Source organism: Podarcis filfolensis, assembly GCF_964270895.1.
Source record: "Podarcis filfolensis genome assembly, chromosome: 13".
NCBI lineage: Eukaryota > Metazoa > Chordata > Lepidosauria > Squamata > Lacertidae > Podarcis > Podarcis filfolensis.
Genome location: NC_139615.1, coordinates 2824388 through 2848777, shown reverse-complemented (window position 1 = coordinate 2848777; position 24390 = coordinate 2824388). Strand labels below are relative to the sequence as shown.

The 24390-nt window shown below is 49.4% G+C and overlaps 1 protein-coding gene and 1 long non-coding RNA gene across 3 annotated transcripts in view; one reads left to right on the top strand and one right to left on the bottom strand.

The window, feature by feature from the left end:
- The window catches only part of NLGN2 (neuroligin 2), a 44723-nt gene extending 23097 nt beyond the window's left edge, over window positions 1-21626 (top strand). For both annotated transcript variants that reach the window (XM_083580863.1, XM_083580862.1), the window contains 3 exons: window positions 9196-9381; window positions 15282-16071; window positions 17079-21626. In XM_083580863.1, the coding sequence (XP_083436989.1) occupies window positions 9196-9381; window positions 15282-16071; window positions 17079-17898 (1796 nt within the window). In that variant the 3' untranslated portion in view covers window positions 17899-21626. The remainder of the gene's footprint in view (window positions 1-9195; window positions 9382-15281; window positions 16072-17078) is intronic.
- A 266-nt stretch (window positions 21627-21892) lies between these two features.
- LOC310747038 lies at window positions 21893-24106 on the bottom strand. The gene is made up of 2 exons (XR_014540862.1): window positions 23011-24106; window positions 21893-22533 (listed from the first exon to the last, which is right to left on the bottom strand). It is a non-coding gene; the product is annotated as an uncharacterized lncRNA (long non-coding RNA).
- Between the last annotated feature and the right edge of the window lie 284 nt (window positions 24107-24390).

Genomic DNA, 24390 nt, shown 5'->3' with positions numbered 1-24390 from the left:
TCTCCTGCGACGGACGTATTTTGAAAAATCGGAGAAATGAAAACCGGTGTTGCGTTCTGGAAGTCGTGCGTGGCAAGAGAAAAATCTGGCCTCCTGTTCTGATCTCGCAACAGTTCTGTACACGGTTTTGTGTGCGGCCAATCTGTTCCCTGCCCATATGCCAAAAAGTAAAGCAAGGTGCTTTGTTAAAACATATTTCTTTCTGCCCATGAATTGACCCTCATGGATAGCCAAGCCGTGATGCACCTTTGCCCTGGACTTAAAATAGCTGTGACAGCTCAGTTGGTAGAATCTTGATCCCAGGGTTCTGGGTTCGAATCCCATGTTCGGCTAAAGATTCCTGCATTTCAGGGGGGTGGAATGGATGACCCTTGGGGTCCCTTCCAACTTGGCAATTCCGTGATTCCGCTTCTACGTTCGGATGACCGTTATGTGCACAGGAGAGCCGTTAGGGACATAGGAAGCTGCCGAATCAGACCTTTGGGGTCCATCGACCTCAATATTGTTCACACTGGCTGGCAGCAGCGACCCTCCAGGGTTTGCGGCAGGTGATATTCTGAGGACCTGGACCTGGGACCTTCTGGATGCAAGGCAGCGCTACTCCCTGAGCTATACCCAAATGCCCTTAAAATAACGCAAGATTCTGGTCCTCATTGCTCTGAAGGAATGGCTGCTATAAATAGGAATGTAGCAAGCTGGAGTGTTACTGGGCGGGGGAACATATTGTGCTCCTTTTGGGGTAGTTTGTCCACCTTTTGGCCCCCCTGCCTGCACTCAGCTCTCACTTGTGGCTCCTAGAAGCTGCCAGCGTGCGACAGGGGCCACACCCTGGGAACGGCTTCGACTGCCGGCTGAACGAGGCGAGGGCAGCAGATGGGTCTCAAACCCTCAGTGAGTTAGGGTCTTTCCCTGTATGTGAAGACAGACTCTGGCAGATGTAGCGGACGAGACTAGGAGTGGATCCAATGGTCCTGAAAGACCCACATTGGCTCCCAGTACGTTTCCGAACACAATTCAAAGTGTCGGTGCTGACCTTGAAAGCCCTAAACGGCCTCAAAGGCCCAGTAGACCTGAAGGAGCGTCTCCACCCCCATCGTCCAGCCCAGACACTGAGGTCCAGCTCCGAGGGCCTTCTGGCGGTTCCCTCATTGCAACAAGCAAAGCTACAGGGAACCAAGCAGAGGGCCTTCTCGGTGGTGGCACCCACCCTGTGGAATGCCCTCCCAGCAGATGTCAAGGAAATAAACAACTATCTGACTTTTAGAAGACATCTGAAGGCAGCCCTGTTTAGGGACGTTTTTAATGTTTGATCTTTTATTGTGTTTTTAATATTTTGTTGGAAGCTGCCCAGGGTGGCTGGGGAAACCCAGCCAGATGGGCAGGGTATACAGTGGTACCACGGGTTACATACGCTTCAGGTTACATACGCTTCAGGTTACAGACTCCGCTAACCCAGAAATAGTGCTTCAGGTTAAGAACTTTGCTTCAGGATGAGAACAGAAACTGTGCTCCGGTGGAGCGGCAGCAGCGGGAGGCCCCATTAGCTAAAGTGGTGCTTCAGGTTAAGAACCGTTTCAGGTTAAGAACGGACCTCCGGAACGAATTAAGTTCTTAACCCGAGGTACCACTGTAGATAATAAAATGATGATGATGATGAAGAAGGCAGTTCCTGCATTTGCTGTAGAGCAGCCCTTCTCAACCCGTGGGTCCCCAGATGTTGTTGAACTACAACTCCCATCACCCCTAGCTAGCAAGGCCAGAGCTAAGGGATGATGGGAGTTGTAGTCCAACAACATCTGGGGATCCGCAGGTTGAGAAAGGCTGCTGTAGAGGGAAGAGAGGGGCATACGGGGCTCGCCCATCTCAGAGAAGTAAAACTCTCATCCTCAAACTCTGCTGCCCTGTGGGACATCTTCGGGAGAAGAAAAGGGTCAGGAGAAATGCTATTTGTTGTTGTAGTTGAGTCGTTTAGTCGTGTCCGCCTCTTCGTGACCCCCTGGACCAGAGCACGCCAGGCACTCCTGTCTTCCACTGCCTCCCGCAGTTTGGTCAAACTCATGCTGGTAGCTTCGAGAACACTGTCCCACCATCTCCTCCTCCGTCCTCCCCTTCTCCTTGCGCCCTCCATCTTTCCCAACATCAGGGTCTTTTCCAGGGAGTCGTCTCTTCTCATGAGGTGGCCAAAGTATTGGAGCCTCAGCTTCAGGATCTGTCCTTCCAGTGAGCACTCAGGGCTGATTTCCTTCAGAACGGAGAGGTTGGATCTTCTTGCAGTCCATGGGACTCTCCAGGGTCTCCTCCAGCACCAGAATTCAAAAGCATCCATTCTTCGGCAATCAGCCTTCTTGATGGTCCAGCTCTCACTTCCATACATCACTACTGGGAAAACCAGAGCTTTAACTATACGGACCTACAAATCTGGAACGGAGTCCCTGGGGTGGTTGAACTGGTGCCAAGCATCTTACTCTGGTTTCATTTGGGCCACACCTGCGAGGCTGAGAGGTGGGTCTTGTCGTCTGGGAAGCCCAGGGCCTCCACACACACTGCCCAGTCTTGCACCCCAAGGAGGTCACTTTGGGGCTGCTGACGCAGTGGTTTGGCTTCACCCCGGAAGCGCACTCCATTGTCTCTCGAGACAGACGGTTGCCGACGATAGGAAGTGGATACAGACTCTGGCTCCATCTAACTCAGACCTGCCTGGAGAAGCCATGAGGGATTTGAACCCGGGACCAGGTGCCCTATCGACTCAGCTACGATATCCCTTCTGCAAAGGGGAAGATGCACGCGCAGGCATTGTGTAACGTGAGAAGGGGGCCTCCGGCGGCCTCTGGGTGCTGGGGGGTGGGTGAGGTTCCGATCTGGAGCGTGGACCCCTCAGCCTCGCCTGCCCGATCGGCGGTTCGAGCCCCGTCTTGGCCCCTTCCTCTCACCTCCGCTCCCCCTGCGGGTGTGAAATTTACCCAGGCGCAGTCGAAATTAATATTTCATTAAAAAGCTTTTAATAATTAACGGCGAGGCCTCGTTATCTCCAGCAAAAAAAGGAAAAAAAGCGGGCGCCCCCGGGATGGAGCGATGATTAATTTTAAAGGAGACGTGGCCGTGCGGACGGGAGCGTTGAGCAGAGGCAGAAAGAAAGAAAGAAAGAAAGAAAGAAAGACCTTTTCCGATTGATCACTTTGCTGAGCTTCCCTATGTGTTGTGTGTTGAATCGGGAACAGGAGGAAGTTAAGACCTAGGACCCTCGTACCTACGGGCCTGCCTCTCCTGGTATGCCCCACGGAGGACCTTAAGGTCCACAAATGACAACACTTCGGTGGTCCCGAGCCTCAAGGTGGTTAGATTGGTCTCAACTAGGACCAGGGCCTTTTCAGTACTGGCCCCGACTTGGTGGAACGCTCTGTCCCAAGAGACCAGGGCCCTGTGGGACTTGACATCTTTTCGCAGGGCCTGCAAGACGGAGCTGTTCCGCCTGGCCTTTGGTTTGGACTCAGTCTGACCCTTACGTTTCCCTCCCCTTATGGTCTTGATCTATCAGCTATTTTAAAATGAGACTGCATTTTAACCTGTATTTTAAATTGGTTTGTTTTCCTCCCTCTCTTTCCCCCCTATTATGTTTTTACTGTGATTTTATTTTATTGGTGTTAGCCGGCTCTGGCCGGGGAGGGCGGGGTATAGATAAAATTTATTATTATTATTATTATTATTATTATTATTATTATTAATAATAATAATATTAGGGTCAGGAGCAGCCTCTCCTCTGCTGCAACCTGGTGCCTGCCAGATGTTGGGGGGGGGGGTTGGCGGGGGGGGGGGAAGCCAGTTGGACTTGAAGCATGGAATCATAAAATCATAGAACTGGAAGGGACCCAGGGGTCATCTAGTCCAACCCGCTGCTGTGATGGCCTGGGAGTCTGATTCAGAAGCTGAATCTGAGGAGTCCCAGCCTGCACAGGAGTCCCCGCCTCCAGGGCCGGCTGAGCTGGGGCAGGGGCTTGTGTCTGAAGGGCCTGCACCTGTGCCGGATCCTCAGGAGCAGACACCAGATGCATCCACTCTGGCTCCGGAGGCGATTGAGGATCCACTGCCTGCAGGTGCGCCTTTCCCAGCCCTGTCAGGGGAAGGTGAAGCTGCCCCTGGGTCCAGTAACCCTCCAGCCTCTCCTGAGCTGCAGAGGCTCAGGGCAGAGAGGCGGAGGGAACTGGGTTCTCTCAGGAGGAGTGCTCACCTCCAGGCCAGGAGAGGCGGGTCACCTGTGGGCCGGGACCGCCCCAGGCCTGAGAGGAGATAAAGGCCAGCCAGCCCAGTCCCAGGTTGCGGGAGCAATGACGTTGGAAACCTGTTTCTGCCAGCACCCAGACCTGTTTTCCCGGAGTTCCCGACCACGCCCGGCTTCTTGCTTCGGACCCCGCTTCGCCCTTTGTGGACTGTCTCCAGACCCTCGACCCAGGACCGGACTTTGACCACGCCTCACGGTAACCTCCCCCCGGGACCAGCACAGCTGTGATGCAGGAATCTCAGCTAAAGCATCCATGACAGATGGCCACCCAAACTCTGCTTAAAAACCTCCAAGGAAGGGGAGTCCATTACCTCCTGAAGGAATCCGTACCACATCCAGAGGGGGAACCAGGATGGGCCGGAGATTGTTTAACAACTTGGGACCAGTTTACCTGCAAAGTCGCTTTGCCAAACGCAGCTGCTTTGATTGGCGGAATTGGCACTGCTACTAATACGCCCAGGAACCTCACCAAAATGCTGGAGAGGGTGCACCTCCACAGGCACATACCTGTGGTGGGAGTGCCCCAAAATCCAACTATTCCGGACAACAGCCATACGAGAAATATGTAAAATAACTAAGCAAGTATTAGACATCACCCCAGAATTGGCCCCACTAAACATCTTCCAAGACAACAATGCCCATTTACACCACAAATAACTTATAACCCACCTACTTTCAGCAGCCAGAAGCATCATAACCAGACACTGGAGAGACCTGTCAGGAGTAAGCCTGGACCAATTCGCCGAAGAATTGATGCTTTTGAATTATGGTGCTGGAGGAGACTCTTGAGAGTCCCATGGACTGCAAGAAGATCAAACCTCTCCATTCGGAAGGAAATCAGCCCTGAGTGCTCACTGGAAGGACAGATCCTGAAGCTGAGGCTCCAAGACTTTGGCCACCTCATGAGAAGAGAAGACTCTCTGGAAAAGACCCTGATGTTGGGAAAGCACAAGGAGAAGGGGACGATGGAGGACGAGATGGTGGGACAGTGTTCTCGAAGCTACCAGCATGAGTCTGACCAAACTGCGGGAGGCAGTGGAAGACAGGAGGGCCTGGCGTGCTCTGGTCCAGGGGGTCACGAAGAGTCGGACACGACTAAATGACTAAAAAACAACAACAACAATGGTACCAAATAGTATGGGAAACAGCCCTACTAGAAAAATTAACCAGTAAACTGAAACTGACACAGGGACAAATAGAAGAAGACGCCTTCACCCCGGTACGGCTCCCCTTTATCACACACACAGCCCAAGAATACAATGACAAAAACCCACCAACAGCATACGAATCAATATGGCTAACCTGATCCAAAACACCTACCCACCCCACTCACACATGAAAACAAAGACCACCACAGCCAACCACAAACAAACAACCACACCCTAGAATCATAGAATCATAGAGTTGGAAGAGACCACAAGGGCCATCGAGTCCAACCCCCTGCCAAGCAGGAAACCCCATCAGAGCACTCCTGACATATGGTTGTCAAGCCTCTGCTTAAAGACCTCCAAAGAAGGAGACTCCACCACACTCCTTGGCAGCAAATTCCACTGTCAAACAGCTCTTACTGTCAGGAAGTTCTTCCTAATGTTTAGGTGGAATCTTCTTTCTTGTAGTTTGGATCCATTGCTCCGTGTCCGTTTCTCTGGAGCAGCAGAAAACAACCTTTCTCCCTCCTCTATGTGACATCCTTTTATATATTTGAACATGGCTATCATATCACCCCTTAACCTCCTCTTCTCCAGGCTAAACATGCCCAGCTCCCTTAGCCGTTCCTCATAAGGCATCGTTTCCAGGCCTTTGACCATTTTGGTTGCCCTCCTCTGGACACGTTCCAGTTTGTCAGTGTCCTTCTTGAACTGTGGTGCCCAGAACTGGACACAGTACTCCAGGTGAGGTCTGACCAGAGCAGAATACAGTGGCACTATTACTTCCCTTGATCTAGATGCTATACTCCTATTGATGCAGCCCAGAATTGCATTGGCTTTTTTAGCTGCCGCCTCACACTGTTGGCTCATGTCAAGTTTGTGGTCAATCAAGACTCCTAGATCCTTTTCACATGTACTGCTCTCAAGCCAGGTGTCACCCTAGGCCAAGCCCAACCTCTCTCACCACCAAAGAAACACAAATGAACAGCAGAGAACCGGCATGAGCAATGCTGACACCAAACCCTACATACATTAAGCAAAATAGATACATCGTACCTGACCCCCCCATCTCCCCCCCCCCAATGTCTCAACAAATGAAACTGATTTGTAAAAATGTTACACGGAAAAAATACGAGGGACATTACACATACTTCTGTAAACCAAGAAAATCTTTAATAAAGAAAGAAAGAAATGACTATATAAAAAAAAGAATTGGCGCTGCTATGGGATCTTCTGATTCTCGTTTTCTGCATTTTTAAGAACCTGATCACTTAAGTGTGGCAGCGAGCAAGAGATCAAGCCCGCTAAAAACATGCTAAAAACATGAAGGAACTTTTCACCACATGTGGTGGACCTGCCCCAAGGTGAAAGACTTCTGGGAAAAGATTTAGAATGAATTGGAAAAAAATGTTGAAATATACATTTATAAAGAAACCAGAGGCCTTTCTTCTTGGAATAACAGGTCTGGAATTGCCCGAGAAAGATGTTCAATTATTTTTGTATGCCACAACTGCTGCTCGAATTTTACTAGCTAAGAAGTGGAAAACGCAAGAACTGTAGAAGAATGGTAGATGGAGATGATGGATTTTTCGGAGCTAGCCGACCTGACCGGAAGAGTCCGCGACCAGAAAGAGGAGGAATATCAGGAAGAATGGACGAAATTTAATGACTATTTAGTTAAATACGTTAAGTTAAACTAACTGGAAATAGCTTGCAAGTACTAGATCGGAAATTATATAAGTTAAGTGTTGAATTAATATGTTTAATCCTGAATTGAAAAGTTAGAACGATGATAAGTGATTAAGTTAAGTTTATAAGAACTTTGATTTGGAAAACCGTTGAAAGGATGTGCAATGAAATCCAACCAAGGGGAAGCGAGGAAGTCACTTAACAATGTTAAGAAGTGTAATTTTTATAAGGTTATGATTTATGTTTGTTTGTTTATTTGTTTATAATTTTGTGAAAACCATTAAATAATTTTTGAAAAAAATAAAATAAAAACATGTTATGTTCTGTTGGAAGTTGCCCAGAGTGGATGGGCAATGCAGCCAGATGGGTGGGGTAAAAGTAATAAATTATTATTATTATTATTTATATTATTATTATTATGTACTGAAGTTCTCACCCTGGGCCAGCAGGAGGATAATGTAGATAGTTTTCACTCAGGTCCGCATATGCAAATAAGGAATCGAAAGTGACGTTCAGTGATTGGATAGTTACAGAAAGTGTTACAGTTGCGTTGTAGTGGAGCTCTATATAAGCAGGCTGGCTGAACCCTTCAGTTCAGTTCTGTTCTGGCCTGTGAATAAACAAGAGCTGTCTGAAGAATCGCTGTGTCGTCTGATATGTTCACCCACAACTTAACAATTATTATTATTATTATTATTATTATTATTATTATTATTATTATTATTAAAGACAAGCCTACTCAGATGCTTAGAAAGTTGAGGGAATTTGAATCTGTTTCTTTTTTTTTAAGTAGGGATCTGAGGCATCAAAAGGTGTGTGTGTGTGTGTGTGTGTGTGTGTGTGTGTGTGTGGTTTCCCCCAGAAATCAGAGTTACCAGAGTGGCCGAGGCAACCCAGCCGGACGGGCGGAATATAAATAATACAAATATTATAAGATGATTATTATTATCAAAAGAAATATGTGTGTGTGTCTGTGCACACAGGGACGCGGGTGGCGCTGTGGGTAAAACCTCAGTGCCTAGGGCTTGCCGATCGCATGGTCGGCAGTTCGAATCCCCGCAATGACGGGGTGAGCTCCCATCTTTCGGTCCCAGCTCTTGCCCACCTAGCAGTTCGAAAGCACCCCTAAGTGCAAGTAGATAAATAGGTACCGCTTTATAGCGGGAAGGTAAACGGCGTCTTCGTGTGCTGCGCTGGTGCCGGCTCGCCAGAGCAGCTTCGTCATGCTGGCCACGTGACCCGGAAGTGTGTCCGGACAGCGGTGGCCCCCGGCCTCTTAAGTGAGATGGGCGCACAGCCCTAGAGTTGGACACGACTGGCCCGTACGGGCAGGGGTACCTTTACCTTTTACTGTGCACACACCTTGTTTCTCCCAAACCAGCCTCGATCCGGATTGAGAAAAAGCAACGACCCGGCTGTGTTTTAAGACGTACGCAGCCTAAATTTACCGTATTTTCCGCTCTATAGGACGCACCAGACCACAGGATGCACCTTGTTTTAGAGGGGGAGAACAAGAAAAAAAATTCTCCCCCTCTCTGCTCAGCGCCCCCTCAGCGAAGCGGCAGGAGAAATGGAGCCCCTTCCATTTCTCCTCCTGCTTGGCTGAAGGGGCGCTGCGCAGCTCTCCCTCTCTGCTGAAGCCAGGAGAGTCTTGCTCTCCCGGCTTCAGCAAAAAGAACCCCAAGCCTCTGGAGCGCATCGGGAACCCACGCTGCGCTCCGAAGGCTTCAGGCGGCTATCCCTGAAGCCTGGAGAGCGAGAGGGGTCAGTGCGCACCAACCCCTCTCGCTCTCCAGGCTTCAGGGAAAGCAACGCGAAGCCTCGGGAGCATGGAGGGAGCGCTCCCTCTGCGCTTCGGAGGCTTCGCGTTGCTATCGCTGAAGCCAAGGAGCCTGCATTCGCTCCATAGGACGCACACACATTTCCCCTTCATTTTTGGAGGGGAAAAGTGCGTTCTATAGATCGAAAAATACGGTAGGTGGATCGGCCTGCACTAAATCGCGCCTTCCCCCCTAGACTCTCATCCTCTTCTTCTTCCTCCTCCTGACACGGCTTTTTCCTTTCTTCCCTTCCCCTCGGCAGGTTTCATGAGCACCGGCGACCAGTCCGCCAAGGGAAACTACGGGATCCTTGATCAGATCCAGGCCCTGCGGTGGCTGAACGAGAACATCGGGCATTTCGGGGGCGACCCGGAACGGATCACCATCTTCGGTTCGGGAGCCGGGGCCTCGTGCGTCAACCTCCTCATCTTATCCCACCACTCGGAAGGTAGTGATCCCGCACACAAGAAACGGACATAAAGCAAAGCAGAGCGAGCTAAGGCAGCACAGAGGGGAAATATAATAATAATAATAATAATAATAATAATAATAATAATAATAATAATATATTATTTATACCCCACCCATCTGGCTGGGTTTCCCCAGCCACTCTGGGCGGCTTCCAACACAATATTAAAATGCAATAATGCATCAAACGTTAAAAGCTTCCCTAAACAGGGCTGCCTTCAAATAAACCTTTGAAATAGTTAATTACCCGTGTGGCCAAACTGAACAGGCCTAGGATCCGGCCTAAGTACCCGTGATCTGGTCCCGCCCCACAGAACACCCCCTTTGGGAGGGCCCCAGTCTCCTATCAGCCAGCTTTGGCCTAGCTGGGCATGAGGCAGGGCCTTCTCGGTGGTGGCTCCTCCCAGACTTTGGGACTCCCTCCTTCGAGAAGCCAGACAGGCTCCCTCCTGGTTGTCCTTCTGCCAGCAGGCAGTTTCATTCCCACAGGCCTTTGGGGACTGGCTATTATTATTATTATTATTATTATTATTATTTTATTTTACATTTCAAAATAAACATTTTACAAACTTTAAAATATCAAATGCCTTCCCTTCTTCTCCTTCCATGGTTCATTTTACGTATCATACATTCCTGCATATTTTACTATAACCACTCAAATCAATTTCCCACTTTTACAGCCGTCAAAAATTACCGTATTTTTCCGTGTATAAGACGCCCCCTATTTTGGGAGACTCCAAATTAAGAAAATACCTCTCAGCACTATTGCTCTCTTATTCTATGTGTCAAATCTGCAAGTTCTGCATTTTGCTCCCTGTCCATTTTGGGGCTAACGAAACACAGGCTGCAGTTGCTGCATACATAAATAAGCTTTTCTGACACCTAGGAATTTCTGTCTGGGTTATTCCCAACAAAAAGGACTCTTTTTTTGGGACCCTTTTAAACATTTTTTTTCAATTCATTATAAATTATTTCCCAATATGCTTTTACCCTTTTACAGTTCCACCATATATGAAAGAATGTTCCATCCACATCGTTGCATCTCCAGCACTTATCTGATTCTGTTTTAGAAATTTTAGCCAACCTACTCGGAGTTAGGTACCATCCATGAATCATTTTCAAATCATTCTCTTTCAATAAATGTTGTTGTTTAGTCGTTTAGTCGTGTCCGCCTCTTCGTGACCCCCTGGACCAGAGCACGCCAGGCCCTCCTGTCTTCCACTGCCTCCCGCAGTTTGGTCAAACTCATGTTGGCACCTTCGAGAACACTGTCCCACCATCTCGTCCTCCGTCGTCCCCTTCTCCTTGTGCCCTCCATCTTTCCCAACATCAGGGTCTTTCCCAGGGAGTCTTCTCTTCTCATGAGGTGGCCAAAGTCTTGGAGCCTCAGCTTCAGGATTTGCCTTCCAGTGAGCACTCAGGGCTGATTTCCTTCAGAATGGAGAGGTTTGATCTTCTTGCAGTCCATGGGACTCTCAAGAGTCTCCTCCAGCACCAGAATTCAAAAGCATCCATTCTTCGGCGATTGGCCTTCTTTATGGTCCAGCTCTCACTTCCATACATCACTACTGGGAAAACCATAGCTTTAACTATATGGACCTTTGTTGGCAAGGTGATGTCTCTATTTTTTAAGATACTGTCTAGGTTTGCCATCGCCTTTCTCCCAAGGAGCAAGCGTCTTTTAATTTCGTTGCAGTAAATTTCAGGTTGCTTTTCCAAAGCTTCTCCCAGAGGTTAAGATCTACATTGTGTCCTATATCTATTGCCCAGTGTCTCATTGAAACTTTAACTAGCTCGTCTTTTGTTTCCCATTCTAATAAAAAATAATACATTTTAGGCAGAAGTTTATCCTTATTTTGTAAGAATTCCTTTTCAAATTGTGAGCTTTGGTCCAGGAATCCATTCTTCCTATCTAATTTAAACATTTCATATATCTGGTGATATTGCAACCAATCCATAACTTGACTCCTTAAGTTTTCCATTGATTTCAGTTTGGGTCCGCTGCCCCCCAGTTCCCTGTAAGTCACCCATCGTCTGTCCATATTAACTCTCTTAATTGCAATTGCTTCAGTGGGAGAGAACCGTAAATGTGTTTTTCTTTCCAGCAGTTTTTTTCTATTTCTCCCAGACTCTATATAGCTACTTCCTAAGATTGTGGTTCAAAAAACTCTCATAGATTTTAGCCTTCCCGTGCCAAAGACATGCATGACAGCTGAATTTTAAATCGTGACCTTCTAAATCTAAAATGTCTGCATTGTCCGATACAATCCGTTCTTTTAACCAACACAAACAAGCTGCCTCATAATACAATTGCGCATCTGGCACTTATCTGAAAGAATATTATTTATTAATATATTTGCAGATTGATCAGTAGAGATTGTTTTAATTCCTGCCATGAAAGAATTACCTATTTCTCTAAAACCTTGATCATAAATGACCATGAAATATTATCAAAAGCTTTCTCCGCATCTAGAAAGATTAGCGCGGCCTATTTTTCATTTATTACTTCCAGATACTCTATTAAATTATTTACATTTCTTATATTGTCTTTCTTTTGTCGGCCTGGTATAAAACCCGGCCTGTTCTCTGTGGACTGCCTCAGTTAATGTCCTTTTCAATCTATTCGCCAAGATTGTAGCAAATAGTTTGCAGTCAATCATGAAATAGGTCTGTAATTTTTGGTCTTTGTTAAGTCGCTGTCTTATTTGGGGATCAAAGTAATGAATGCATCTTTCCATGAGGCTGGGACTACTCCCATCACGAAAATTCTGCTCATGTTGTCCTTAAGTGGTTTTATAAGTGGATCCTGAAACTTTTTATAATAAATTGCAATAAGTCCGCCTGGCCCTGGTGCTTTTCCCATCTTCATTCGATTTATTACCATTTGCAGTTCCGATAAAGATATGGGTGTATTTAGAATTTGCTGGTTTTCCTTAGATACTCCGGGGTATGCAACAGTCACTTAAATAAGAATCCGTTTTTTAAAAGTTCTCCTTCTCACAACGGTATAATAAAGAATTTTTTTTCTTTTTCAAATGCTTTCCTTATCTCTTTTGGGCTAGTCAAATGCTTATCCTCATCAACAATATTATTGATTGTCTTTCTTTTTGGAGTTGCCATGCTAATCGTTTACCAGGTTTATTAGCAAATTCAAAAATTTTCTGTTTCATTAATTTAATTTTCATCTCAATCTCTTTATTAACTAACACCGAAAATGGTGCTTGCAGGAGTTTAATTGCTTGACATACATGTTTCTCCTTTGGCTTTGCGATTAACTCCTTCTCTTTATTCAGTCGAGCATCTAATATCTCTTGTTTCTTTTCCCCCTTTCTCTTTTCTGCAAAGTGTTTTGTTGAATTAGGAAGCCTCTCATCACTGCCTTACTAGCATCCCACACTACACTTAAATCAGGTCAAAAAATTATTGTAGAGAGTGTTGCCCCTTACTCACAGTTTGTTCATTTTGCAACACCACATCGTTTAACCTCCACCTAAACGAAGATCATTTCTCACCTGTTATTGTCATCAAGATGGCCTTGAGATCAGATAGTGTCTTAGGTTGAATTTCTACCCTTTTTAACCTGGTTGTTAATTCTTTCGAAGGCCATAAATAGTCTATTCTGCTTGAAGAATTGTTTGCGTTTGATAAAAAAGCAGATTGACGTTCTAATGGATGCTTAAGTCACCATAGGTCAATTACCGTATTTTTCCATGTATAACACGCCCCCATGTATAAGACGCCCCCTATTTGGGGGGACTCAAAATTAAGAAAATGGGGGGAGATTGTCAATAGTTGTTGAGCTTTGGGAGGGGATTGCTCACCCGACGCTGACAATTGCATGCATCACAGAAGACACCAATCGACTGCCCGATCACCGCTGGCAGCTGCCAATCAACCACCCAGTTGACACAACGGCAGCCAATCGCCAACAGCCCTTCAGACCGCCACCAATCACCCGCCCTATCGCCACTGAGAATCTTGTGCTCGCAGCTGCAACCAATCGCCCATCGCCCCTCAGCACTACCCATGTATAACACAAGCCCAAATTTTAAGCATAGTTTTAAAATAAAAAAAAACCTTGTGTTATACACAGAAAAATACGGTAAGTCAAAATTGGACACCATATTTTAAAAAAGGCATTTGGAAGCTTCCCTTCTTTTGAATCCATTTTCAGTACAGTTCTATCTAAGTCAAGGGAAACCACAGCGTTAAAATCACCCATCATTATTATTTTAGTATCACACATATCAAACAAATTTTCTTCCAGATTTTTAAAAATCAGTTTTCCGTTCATTGGGGGCATAAATTCCCACTACAGTAATTGGTCCTCCACCTAGTCTCACTTCAATAGCCATCATTCTGCCTTCTTCATCTTTAAAGGTGAATTTAGGATCTCGTTTGGGGTTAACATACATCATCACTCCTCTCTTTTTAGTTTTATCAGAATAGATAAACTCTTGTCCCAGACCTTTATTTATTAGTAATTTTCTATGTTGTCTTTTTATATGTGTCTCCTGTAAGCGAATGATGTCTAATTTCTGCTTTGTCAAGATGTGCGCTATTTTATTCCTTTTCGTTTTGTTATTTAGTCCATTTCCATTCCATGAAAGGATTCGAAGATCCATCTTAAATCAGGGGTGTCCAAGCTTTTTTCAAAGAGGACCAGGTTTGATTAAGTGAACGTGTGAGGGCCGAACAGAGGGCCAACCATAGTTGAGCTTTTTTTCGGATTTTACCCCGAGAAATAAACAGGGCCGGATTAAACCGACTGGTGGGCCGGATTAGGCCCCGAAACAGACTTTGAACATGCCTGATCTTAAGTTATATCATGTGTGTGTGTGTGTGTGTGTGTGTGTGTGTGTGTGTGTAATACACACACACACACACACACAGCCAAACCTTGGTTTTTTATTGTCTCTGATGCTGAACATTTCTGCTCCTGAACGTCGAAAACCTGGAAGTAAGTGTTCCAGTTTTCGAATGTTTTTCAGAAGCCAAACATCCAGCGCAGCAGACAAGCGGCTTCCGATTGGCTCTTCCGATTCCAAGAGCCAATCAGAAGCCGTGCCTTGGAAATAAAATGTTTCAGAAGTCTAACGCCCTTTTGGAACGGATTACATTTGACTTTCGAGGTACCACTGTGTGTGTCTATATCTCACAATTCCAGTTTTCCTTCTACCCCCTTCCCTCTTTACTTTTTGTCCTCTTCTTCCTTCTTTTCCTCTTCAGTCAGCAGGAAGGAAGGACAAAGCAAAATAATCCCAATTAGATTATGCAGGAATCCACCAGTTTTTTAAAAACCTATAGAAATTCACAATCCATAAAGCGTATCCCACTCAGCCAAAATCCAAGCAGGAAATTATATTTATATATTTGAGTGTGCTCTCTACTCCATAAAAGAAAAAAACAAACTCAGTAGCCAAGAGAGAAGAGCACAAAACTCTTCAGGAATCGCTGATAAATCCTTGCAGTAATCTAGGGGGTATACACCCAACTGCTGTAAGTTTAATAGCAAGGGGGGAAAATAAAAATATGCCGGGGGGGAGGACAATCAATCAATAAACTGATTTAAGTGTAGTGTGGGATGCCAGTAAGGCAGTGATGAGAGGCTTCCTAATTCAACAAAATGATTCTCAAAAAAGAGAAAGAGGCATGTTTTGTCCATTTCTCCATTGACTTTGCAGCGCGTACTTTGCGCCTCGGTTGTCAAACATCTCAGAAGTCGAACAGTCTTCCGGAACGGATTACATTCGACAACTGAGGTTCCACTGTAATAATAATAATAATAATAATAATAATAATAATAATAATAATACGTCCCAATGGCTTCTCCAGCCATTCCCTTCTCCTCTTGACTGCTGACTGTCCTTTTCCTTCCAGGTCTGTTCCAGAAAGCCATTGCGCAGAGCGGCACAGCCATCTCCAGCTGGTCGGTCAACTACCAGCCCCTCAAGTACACCCGCATGCTGGCCTCCAAAGTGGGCTGCGACCACATGGACACGAGCGACACGGTGGAGTGCCTGAGGCGCAAGGCCTACCGGGAGCTGGTAGACCAGGACATCCAGCCGGCCCGCTACCACATCGCTTTTGGGCCCGTGGTGGACGGGGACGTGGTCCCGGACGACCCAGAGATCCTGATGCAGCAGGGCGAGTTCCTCAACTACGACATCCTCATCGGGGTCAACCAGGGCGAGGGCCTCAAATTCGTGGAGGACTCCATGGAGAGCGAGGACGGCATCTCGGCCAGCTACTTCGACTTCACCATCTCCAACTTCGTGGACAACCTTTACGGCTATCCGGAGGGCAAGGATATCCTTCGCGAGACCATCAAGTTCATGTACACGGACTGGGCGGACCGGGACAACGGCGAGATGCGCCGCAAGACCCTCCTGGCCCTCTTCACCGACCACCAGTGGGTGGCGCCGGCCGTGGCCACCGCCAAGCTTCACGCTGAATACCAGTCGCCCGTCTACTTCTACACCTTCTACCACCACTGCCAGACGGACACCCGCCCTGAGTGGGCGGACGCGGCCCACGGGGACGAGATCCCCTACGTCTTTGGGGTGCCCATGATCGGCGCCACCGACCTCTTCCCCTGCAACTTCTCCAAGAACGACGTCATGCTCAGCGCCGTCGTCATGACCTACTGGACCAACTTCGCCAAGACGGGGTGAGACGATTGTGCGAATGGATTGATGCACTAGGAGAAGATAGGTTGCTTAGCTCTTTTTCTTCCTTGGTGAGATTAGCAGAGTTTAAAACTTGGAAGCTGATTTAACTTCTAGAAACAATAATCCAAGATGCTTTAAGGCAGACTGGATTCCCCCCTGGTATTATTCCTTTTCTCCCACTTAAAAATAACCATCTCTCACACACCTTGTTTTGTGAAGATGTAAAAGTAGCATTTACTTACATAATCCAGATCTCTGAGCGGCTAGGCAAAATGTTGTCTGAAGCGCATATTGTGACATTGGTTTCATAATTTTTAACCTGGCAATATATTGCGAATCAGGACATGTGTGTTATGCAAAAATCACAATGTCGGGGAAACCGCAAAGCCAGCTTCTCTCAATTCCTGCAGCCCTTCTTGACTCTGGCAGCTTAGCTGTCCCCTGACTCCTGCAAGGGGCAGCGAATCGCAAGAGCAGCCATCAGCAAAAATCACAGTGAACTTTGTTTTTATTGTGAGATAAAGTGAAGGCATAGAGCAGTGGTCAGCAAACGTTTTCAGCAGGGGGCCGGTCCACTGTCCCTCAGACCTTGTGGGGGGCCGGACCTTTTTTTTGGGGGGGGATGAACGAATTCCTACGCCCCACAAATAACCCAGAGATGCATTTTAAATAAAAAGACACATTCTACTCATGTAAAAGCACGCTGATTCCTAGACCGTCTGCGGGCCGGATTTAGAAGGCAATTGGGCCAGATCCAGCCCCCTGGTCTTAGTTTTCCTAAGTATGGTATAAAGTAACGATGATAAGCAACATAAATTGAAATTTTGAGGGAACCAAGGAGGGAGGGAGTGAAAGTTGTAGGTGGAATGATCAATTGCTAAAGTTGAAATGTTGTTGCCTTGTTTGTTTGTTAAAATTTATAAATGAAATAATTTTGGAAAGCATTTTAATTAATGCAAATGATGACGGTGATGATGATCTCCGTCTCCTCTCCCCTTTTCCGCAGGGACCCCAACCAGCCGGTGCCGCAGGACACCAAGTTCATCCACACGAAGCCCAACCGCTTTGAGGAGGTGGTGTGGACCAAGTTCAACACGAAGGACAAGCAGTACCTCCACATCGGCCTGAAGCCCCGGGTGCGAGACAACTACCGCGCCAACAAGGTGGCCTTCTGGCTGGAGCTGGTCCCGCACCTTCACAACCTCCACGAGCCGCCCTACACCTCCACCACCACCCGCATCCCGCCTTACGTCACCCGCTGGCCCACCACCCGCGTGGGGCCCAGCACCACCCGCCGGCCCATCCCCACTCTGCCGCCGGACGAGGACGACGTGGTCCGCCCCCAGCGCTACGTCCCCTTCCCGGGCGACTCGCGGGACTACTCCACCGAGCTGAGTGTCACGGTGGCCGTGGGGGCCTCGCTCCTTTTCCTCAACATCCTGGCCTTCGCCGCCCTGTACTACAAGCGGGACAAGCGTCACGAACTGCGCAGCGGGCGCCGGCTCAGCCCCCAGCGCAACGCGGCCAACGACCTGGTGCATGGCGGCCAGGAGGAGGAGATTATGTCGCTGCAGATCAAGCACTCGGAGCACGACGCCCACGACTTGGAGCCGCTGCGGCCCCACGAGATCCTGCGCCCCGCCTGCCCCCCCGACTACACCCTGGCGCTGCGGCGCGCCCCCGACGACGTGCCCCTGATGACCCCCAACACCATCACCATGATCCCCAGCACTATCACGGGCATGCAGGCCCTTCACCCTTTCAACACCTTCCCCACTGGACACAACAACACCTTGCCCCACCCTCACTCTACCACCCGCGTATAGTCGCCCTCCCCTCCGTGCCCCTCGGCCGCCCCGGCCCGCCCCGCTCGAGCAAAGAGCGGGCCACCTTTCCTGCCACGTGGACGGGTCTTTTGTACAACGTTGCGGGGGGAGGGGGGTCTAGCAGACGGAGGGGTCGGGCGATTCAGAGGTCCGCCCGTCTGTCCCCACGGCACACGGCACGGACGGGCTGGCAACGGTTCTCCACCCTGCTTGGGTCCCGACACCCTTTGGCGACACCCGTGGCATGGCATGGCAGCAGAGGAGGGCAGCACCAGCAATCTCGCTTCCTTTTGGGGTGCTGGGGGTTCTTTCCGGCACGAGGCGAAGAAGCGGGTCACCTTCCCACCCTTGTTTTCCGGACGGGCGGCGGAACAGCGGCCATGGTTTTCGCCGGCGCTCCCGGGAGGAAGATTGGCCTGCCGTTCCTCGTCCATCTGGGTCCGGGCGGCAAAGGCATCCTTTGTCCTTCCGGGCGGAGATAAGTGAAGTCTGACTCGTAGGGAAAGAGAGTCCCCGCCATGGCTGTGATTGACAAAAGAAGGCCGTCCCTCTGCCCCCAGGGGGGTCGGTGACGCCACTCAAAGCTGTCGGCTCGGCTTGGATGGACGGACGGACAGTGGAGAGATAATGGAGAGGAGGGGTGGGAGGGTCAAAGGTCAGAGAGAGGGGAGAAAGAGAGAGAGGAGCCGGTTCGCCTTGGCGCAACATCTCTCTGGGTGGTGAAGGTGCCCTGTGGTCCACCCAGCGTCAAATTCCCAGTGCTGGATTGCTGAGGAGGGAGCAGCCGGTCAGCCCAGACAAATTCCCTTCTGGGCTGAGAGAGGTTTGCTAGAGATCCTGCCCCCTTTCTTTCACCACCACCCCTTATTTTTCCTTTTTCGAGTCTGTGTGGCGGAGGTGGAGAGAGAGAGGGGAAGGAGACCTGGAGGTGTGTGTGTCTAGAGTGCAGAAGCAGGCGCGGGTTCGTCCCCAAGGCAGCGGTCCCAGCGATGGCTGGTTTGCACCTGCCGAAAAAGGGTCGCCCTGCTGGAACGAGGAGCAAGCCCTGCCTCTTCGCCGTGGGGTGGGTACTTGTCAAAATCCCAGTGCCTTCCTTGCACAATTTGCAGAGGGTTAGTTGACCCTTTCTCGTCCGCCAGGGGGCAATTTTCTGCCCCCACCTCCCTCCAATTTGGTGCAAGAGCTAAAGCTTTGCCCGGAATCACTAGGTGGTTTTTTTTTTTGGGTGGGGGGGACTTAACAGTGTGGGGATGTGGAGCATCTAGAAGAGAACCCAGAGAGAGGGGATTCAAAGCGGGGTGGGGTGGGCAGGCAGCATGCGCCAACTGGCTTGTTCCCAAGGCGAAATTTTGAATGCAACAACTGGAAATCCGCTTTGCCCCCCTGAAGGATGTGACTACAAGATTTGGGGAGGAGGGGGAGCTGTTAAGAAAACCTGCAAAGGTACACTGCATGTTCCAGGCTTTATTTTTTTAAGTTTCTTAAGATCCGAGCAAGGAAACGAAGGAGTGGCGATCGCAGGGCGTGGGGCGTCAGATTTCAGTCTCTTTGGGATGGGGGAGCATCGCTTGCCTTTTGCTTCAGAGAACCCAGACCTCCCCCCAGATCATTTCTCCCCCACAACCCCTCTTCTATGGCGGTAGGGGGAGGCTGCCCCGCTCTCTTCCTGAACACCCTCCTTGCGAACTTCTGAACTTTTGCTGCTTTTTGGATGGGATTCAGCCATGCATGGGTGCAAAATTCACTTTGCGCGGATCTCATTGGCTGGGAGGTCTTGTGCCAACATACCCATTTCTGCCTCCCCCCTCCCCATGAATGTCATAAAAACAAACTCACGGGCATCCGCTGAAACTGGGTGTCGTAGGATTCAGGGCAGGCGAAAGCCCGTCGTCGTGCGGCACAGAGTTAAACTCTGGAACTCCCTGCCACAGTGGCCATTTCTCAGGGCTTTAAAAGAGAATGAGGCAAATTTGTGTGCTCTGCCTTCACAGAGACCGTGATGCTTCTGGATTTTACTTGCTGGAAACCACAGAAGGGGAAAAGGCTCTTGCGCTGGGGTCTCGCTCGTGCGTTTACCGTCATGTGCAAAATGCACCAGAAAGTGAGGGAGGCCACCCACACTTTTTCTTGACCCATGCTTTGATTTTATCGCCTACCGGTTAATTTTCCCGGGTCCTGAAAGGCTCTCTCGCCATTCTGCAGCCGCGCCTTGTGAAGATCCAATCGCACCTGCAGAGGATGCTCGGTTAAGCAAAACCTCTATTTTGGATTTTCCGCGCATATGATAAGATCCGGTTCAGAGGGCAAGATCAGATCCCCGCAAAGCGCATCCGTGGAACAGCGGGAAAGCCCTTGAACCTGATCAGTCGGGACACAGTATGATCAAAATATGGGTCAAACGAAAGTGTGGGTGAAGCCCACAAAATCCAAATTTTATGCGACCGATTTGCCCCTGGCGGTGCGTACCTGAGCAGCCTACATTCAGGTGTGATTTTTTAACCTGTCCATTCTCCCTGTTTCACACAATTTGCTGTTTTAAACAACCTCGCCTTGATGTTCGAGATCAAAAATGCCCGTTTAAAAATAAATAAATCACAGAAAGCTTGTCAGGAGCGCTTTTAAAGAGGTGAGTTTCTGGGTTTTTGAAGGACAGGGAAACTCCGGATTTAGCTGGGGTTGGGAGTTTGGGACAGCAGTTGTTTCCAGTGAACAATGTGTGGACGATGGGAAATTAAAGGACGGGTCCTTGCTTTGATGCAATGCCATCCGATTTCCTTGCAAACAGTTCCTCCGTAAATAAATTGGCACCAAGGCGCAAGACGCAGGTCACCCGGAAGCACCCTGCCTAAAACTTCTGCAAAGTGGGTGCTCCCAGGTGGGTCCTTATTTCAGGATCTGTGCAAGTGCCATTTTGTTTTGTTTCGCACAAGCCGCAGGACGTTTTTGGCATCGGGAACGCCAGCCCATTCGCCCTCCCCGTGTCCTTTGAGCCGACCCTTTTTCTGTGAAACATCCAGCAAGTTAAAAAAAAACAAAAAACAGAGCCGCAGTTGCCAGTGAAGGAACGAACGACGTTAAGCCCCAGCTTGGAAGGAGCTGGTCCGTCGAGAGCCGCAAATTTAAATTGGTGTGAAACAGGTTTAAAAGTTACGCTTCTCCCCTTCCAAATAACGTAGTTTGGCAAAAGTGCCGAGTGTGCTTTTGTTAGCGACTTGCAGCCTTTTCCTACCGGATGGCGGCTACTCCGGTTGACAGAACTGGACAGCTGGAAGGGAACCCCAAAGTCATCTAGCCCAACCCCTTGCGACGCAGGCTTCTCATTCGAGAGACAAAGCAGTTCCGATGGGTTTAGACGTGCGCCTCCTCCTTTGCAAACCTGTTTCCCCCTCATTCCTTCCAGGAAGGCCAATCTTTCCTTCCCTCTTTGGGCTAGGTTTTCTGCGCACGATGCGGCTGGGATCCGACCTCTCTCCTCCTGGAGCGAAATGAAGTTTTGGATTTCTTCTCTCTAGTTACGTCTGGGTTGGCAACCGACCCAAGGAGCAGGTGGGATAGCAGGGTGAGGCCGGGAAACAGCACCCTTCAAGAGAGAAGCTCTAGCACAGAAAACCGAGTCGAAATGTTCAAAGCCCTTCTCCGTGCAGTGCCGAGTTAGACTATGGAACTCCCTGCCACAGGAGGCAGAGATGCTTCCGGAAACCAGGAGAACGCTTTCTGCTCGCATCCGGTTGGCCTGATCCTGCCCCCCAAATCCACCCCGTTTGCCCTGCATAAGCTCCGCCTGTCCATCAAACCCTGCCCCTGATCAATGCCCACCTCCGCAGGACTGAGCCTTCTTCCCCGCGTGCCTCTCTCCCCGTAATACGCAGCTTGGCTAGCTTGCATGAGCCAGCTATTGTTTCCTCCGAAGGCGCTCCTTTTCTGCGTGTGCCTTTTTCTCTTTGCTTGGGGGCCGGGTCGTGTAGGTTGAAGGGGAAGGGAGGGCCGGGGGCTCTTTCTCAGATGGGGGTGGCGCAGGGGCGAAGTCTAAAGGGCGTGCCGCCGCCGCCCCCCGACCCGGCGATCCTTCGTTCCCGACTTCCGTCTCCCATCTCCGCCGTGCAATATGGACCCATCTATGCACCCACGCGCACTTCCAGTGATCTCCTGGGATCCCCAGGGAGATTCCTCGCCCCCTGCTCGGCCGTAGTACGCTCTTTCTAGAGCGACCTCGTACTTGCTGGCTCCAGCAAGATGGGGGATCGTAGAAGAATAGGATTGTAGACTTGGAAGGGACCCCCAAAGGTCATCCAGTCCAACCCCTGCAATGCATGAAAGGGAAATGTGATATTTTTGTTTGCAGAAGCACATCGTTCTTGGGTGGGTGTTTGGCTCTCGTTTTTTCCTTTCCCCTCCTTTTCTCTCCCCCGTCCCCACTGCTGCCTTCCTCGGTTCTCGTGCCTCTGGCGTTCATTCTCATGGTTGGGGGCGTGTGGGGAGACCATTATTGTTTCCGGAATATTCCGACGACGAAAGAGGAAAGACGAAGGGGAGCGGATGAAGGCCGGTCGCGGGGAGGGGAGGGCGGTTTTGGTTCTTAAGCCATTCTGAAGACTCCATCTTAACTTGGCGATGTTCCGAGTTGGTTTCCTTTTTCTAAAAAAAGAAAAGAATAAAAGAAGTTTATTATAAATATAAATAAATATATATATAGATATCTCCATTTTTTTAAAAAAGGAAAACAATTATTTTGTAAAAAAAAAATGAACAAAAACAAAAATTTAAAATGATTAAATAGACGGGGGCGGGCGGGAGGGCGGGGAATAAAAGCGAAATCTGTGCCAAACTCAGCAAACTTGGATGGGGGTGGGGAGCATATTTTTTTCGCGGTGGTTTGTTTGTTTGTTTGGGAGGGGGGAAAGAGGGGGGCCTGTTCTCTTGTTTTTTTTGCAAATACCGAGTTTCCTGGGACTCCTGTGAACAAAAAAAAAAATAAAGTCTGTGCCAAGGAACGGAATGAAGTTCCAACGTGGGGTGCCAACGCACCTCTGGAAAGAGAGATGTCAGCGCCTTACACTGTTGCCAAATGCCGACCCCCCCCAAAAAAAAACCTCGCCCCTTTGTCCTTTTCACCCCAAAAGCGCCAACTGCAATATCCCGGATCCGTCCGCCGGCGGAGAAAAGCACAGGCCATTTTGTTTGGAGGTCCAAGATGGCAGCCCAGATGTTCTCCGCCGACCCAACATGGCCGCCTGAGGGACGACAACTGCGGCGGCAGCTCCGAAACCGAAAGGTTGCCGCGCGGGGCCTCCCCTCCGTTTGTTTCCGACGCCGTCCTCCTTCCCGTTCGCCAAATCCAAGGCGGGCCTCTTTGTTTCCGAAAGCCAACTGACGTGGCCTCCTTGGGGGTGGCTCCATCCTGCCATTCAAGATGGCCGCTCGGGAAACAACGCCTCCGCCACCTCGTTTTCTAAAAAAAATCAAGCGCGGCCTCCGCCCGTCGGCTTCACAGGCCGGCGCAAACCCGACTCAGAGGATTTATTCTTGCTATGATGACGACGGCCATCGTCCTCGCCGCCCCCTTCCGACATTTCAAGATGGCCGCCGCCCCGTCCTTGTGGCCCGTTCAAGATGGCCGCCTTCCCACCGCCATGCGCCGCGACCCAAAATGGCTGCCAGGAACCTCGCCTCAGGCGGCGTAAGGAGGAGGGTCGGCCTCCCCTCCTGCCGCCATTGTTCCCCCACTTGCAAACTGGAGAGAAATCTATTTTTATGAGACTTTAGGTTTTGGGCCAGGAAGGGGTTGATTTGGGGGTTTAGCAGAAAAAAAGCGAATTCTTTCCTGCACTCGGGGGCCACACACACCCACGGCCGAAATCTGGGCCCTCTCCCCGAACTTGCGGACTCTCGCCGCCCACCCCAGAAAAGAAGGACCATTTCTCATGGAAGAGGGCGCGATTGAAATCAAAAACACAAATCCCAAGGTGGTGCTCTTCTTCTTCTTCTTCCTCTTTTCTTTATTTTTTTAATTTCATTGGTTTGTTACGACCGAGACACAGCTGGTGGGTCGAGACGCCTCTGGGGTGGGTTACCCCCCCTTCCAGCCTCCGAGAGAAGAGGGACTTGGGGTGCAATTTGGGGGGAGGCGGGGGTCCGAGCTGAGATGCTGTACACATTTTTAAACCTTGCAAGAAATGGAAAATGATATTGTAAATATATAAAAAAAATGATTTAGCTGCTGGGTGTGCTTCTTGAGCTCTTGGGGGGCTGCGGCGGGGTGGGTGGGGCAAGACCCCGGGGCTTCACCCTTGGAAAGAGCCTTCTGTAACCTGGGGCTGGCAGACTGCCTTGGACTACAAATCCTATCGTGCTGGGAGTTGTAGTCCCAAAGAGCCGGAGCTGGCAGGGGCTGATGGGAGTTGGAGTCCGAAACAGAAGGAATTGGCAGGGGCTGATGGGAGCTTTAGTCCAAAACAGAAGGAATTGGCAGGGGCTGATGGGAGTTGGAGTCCA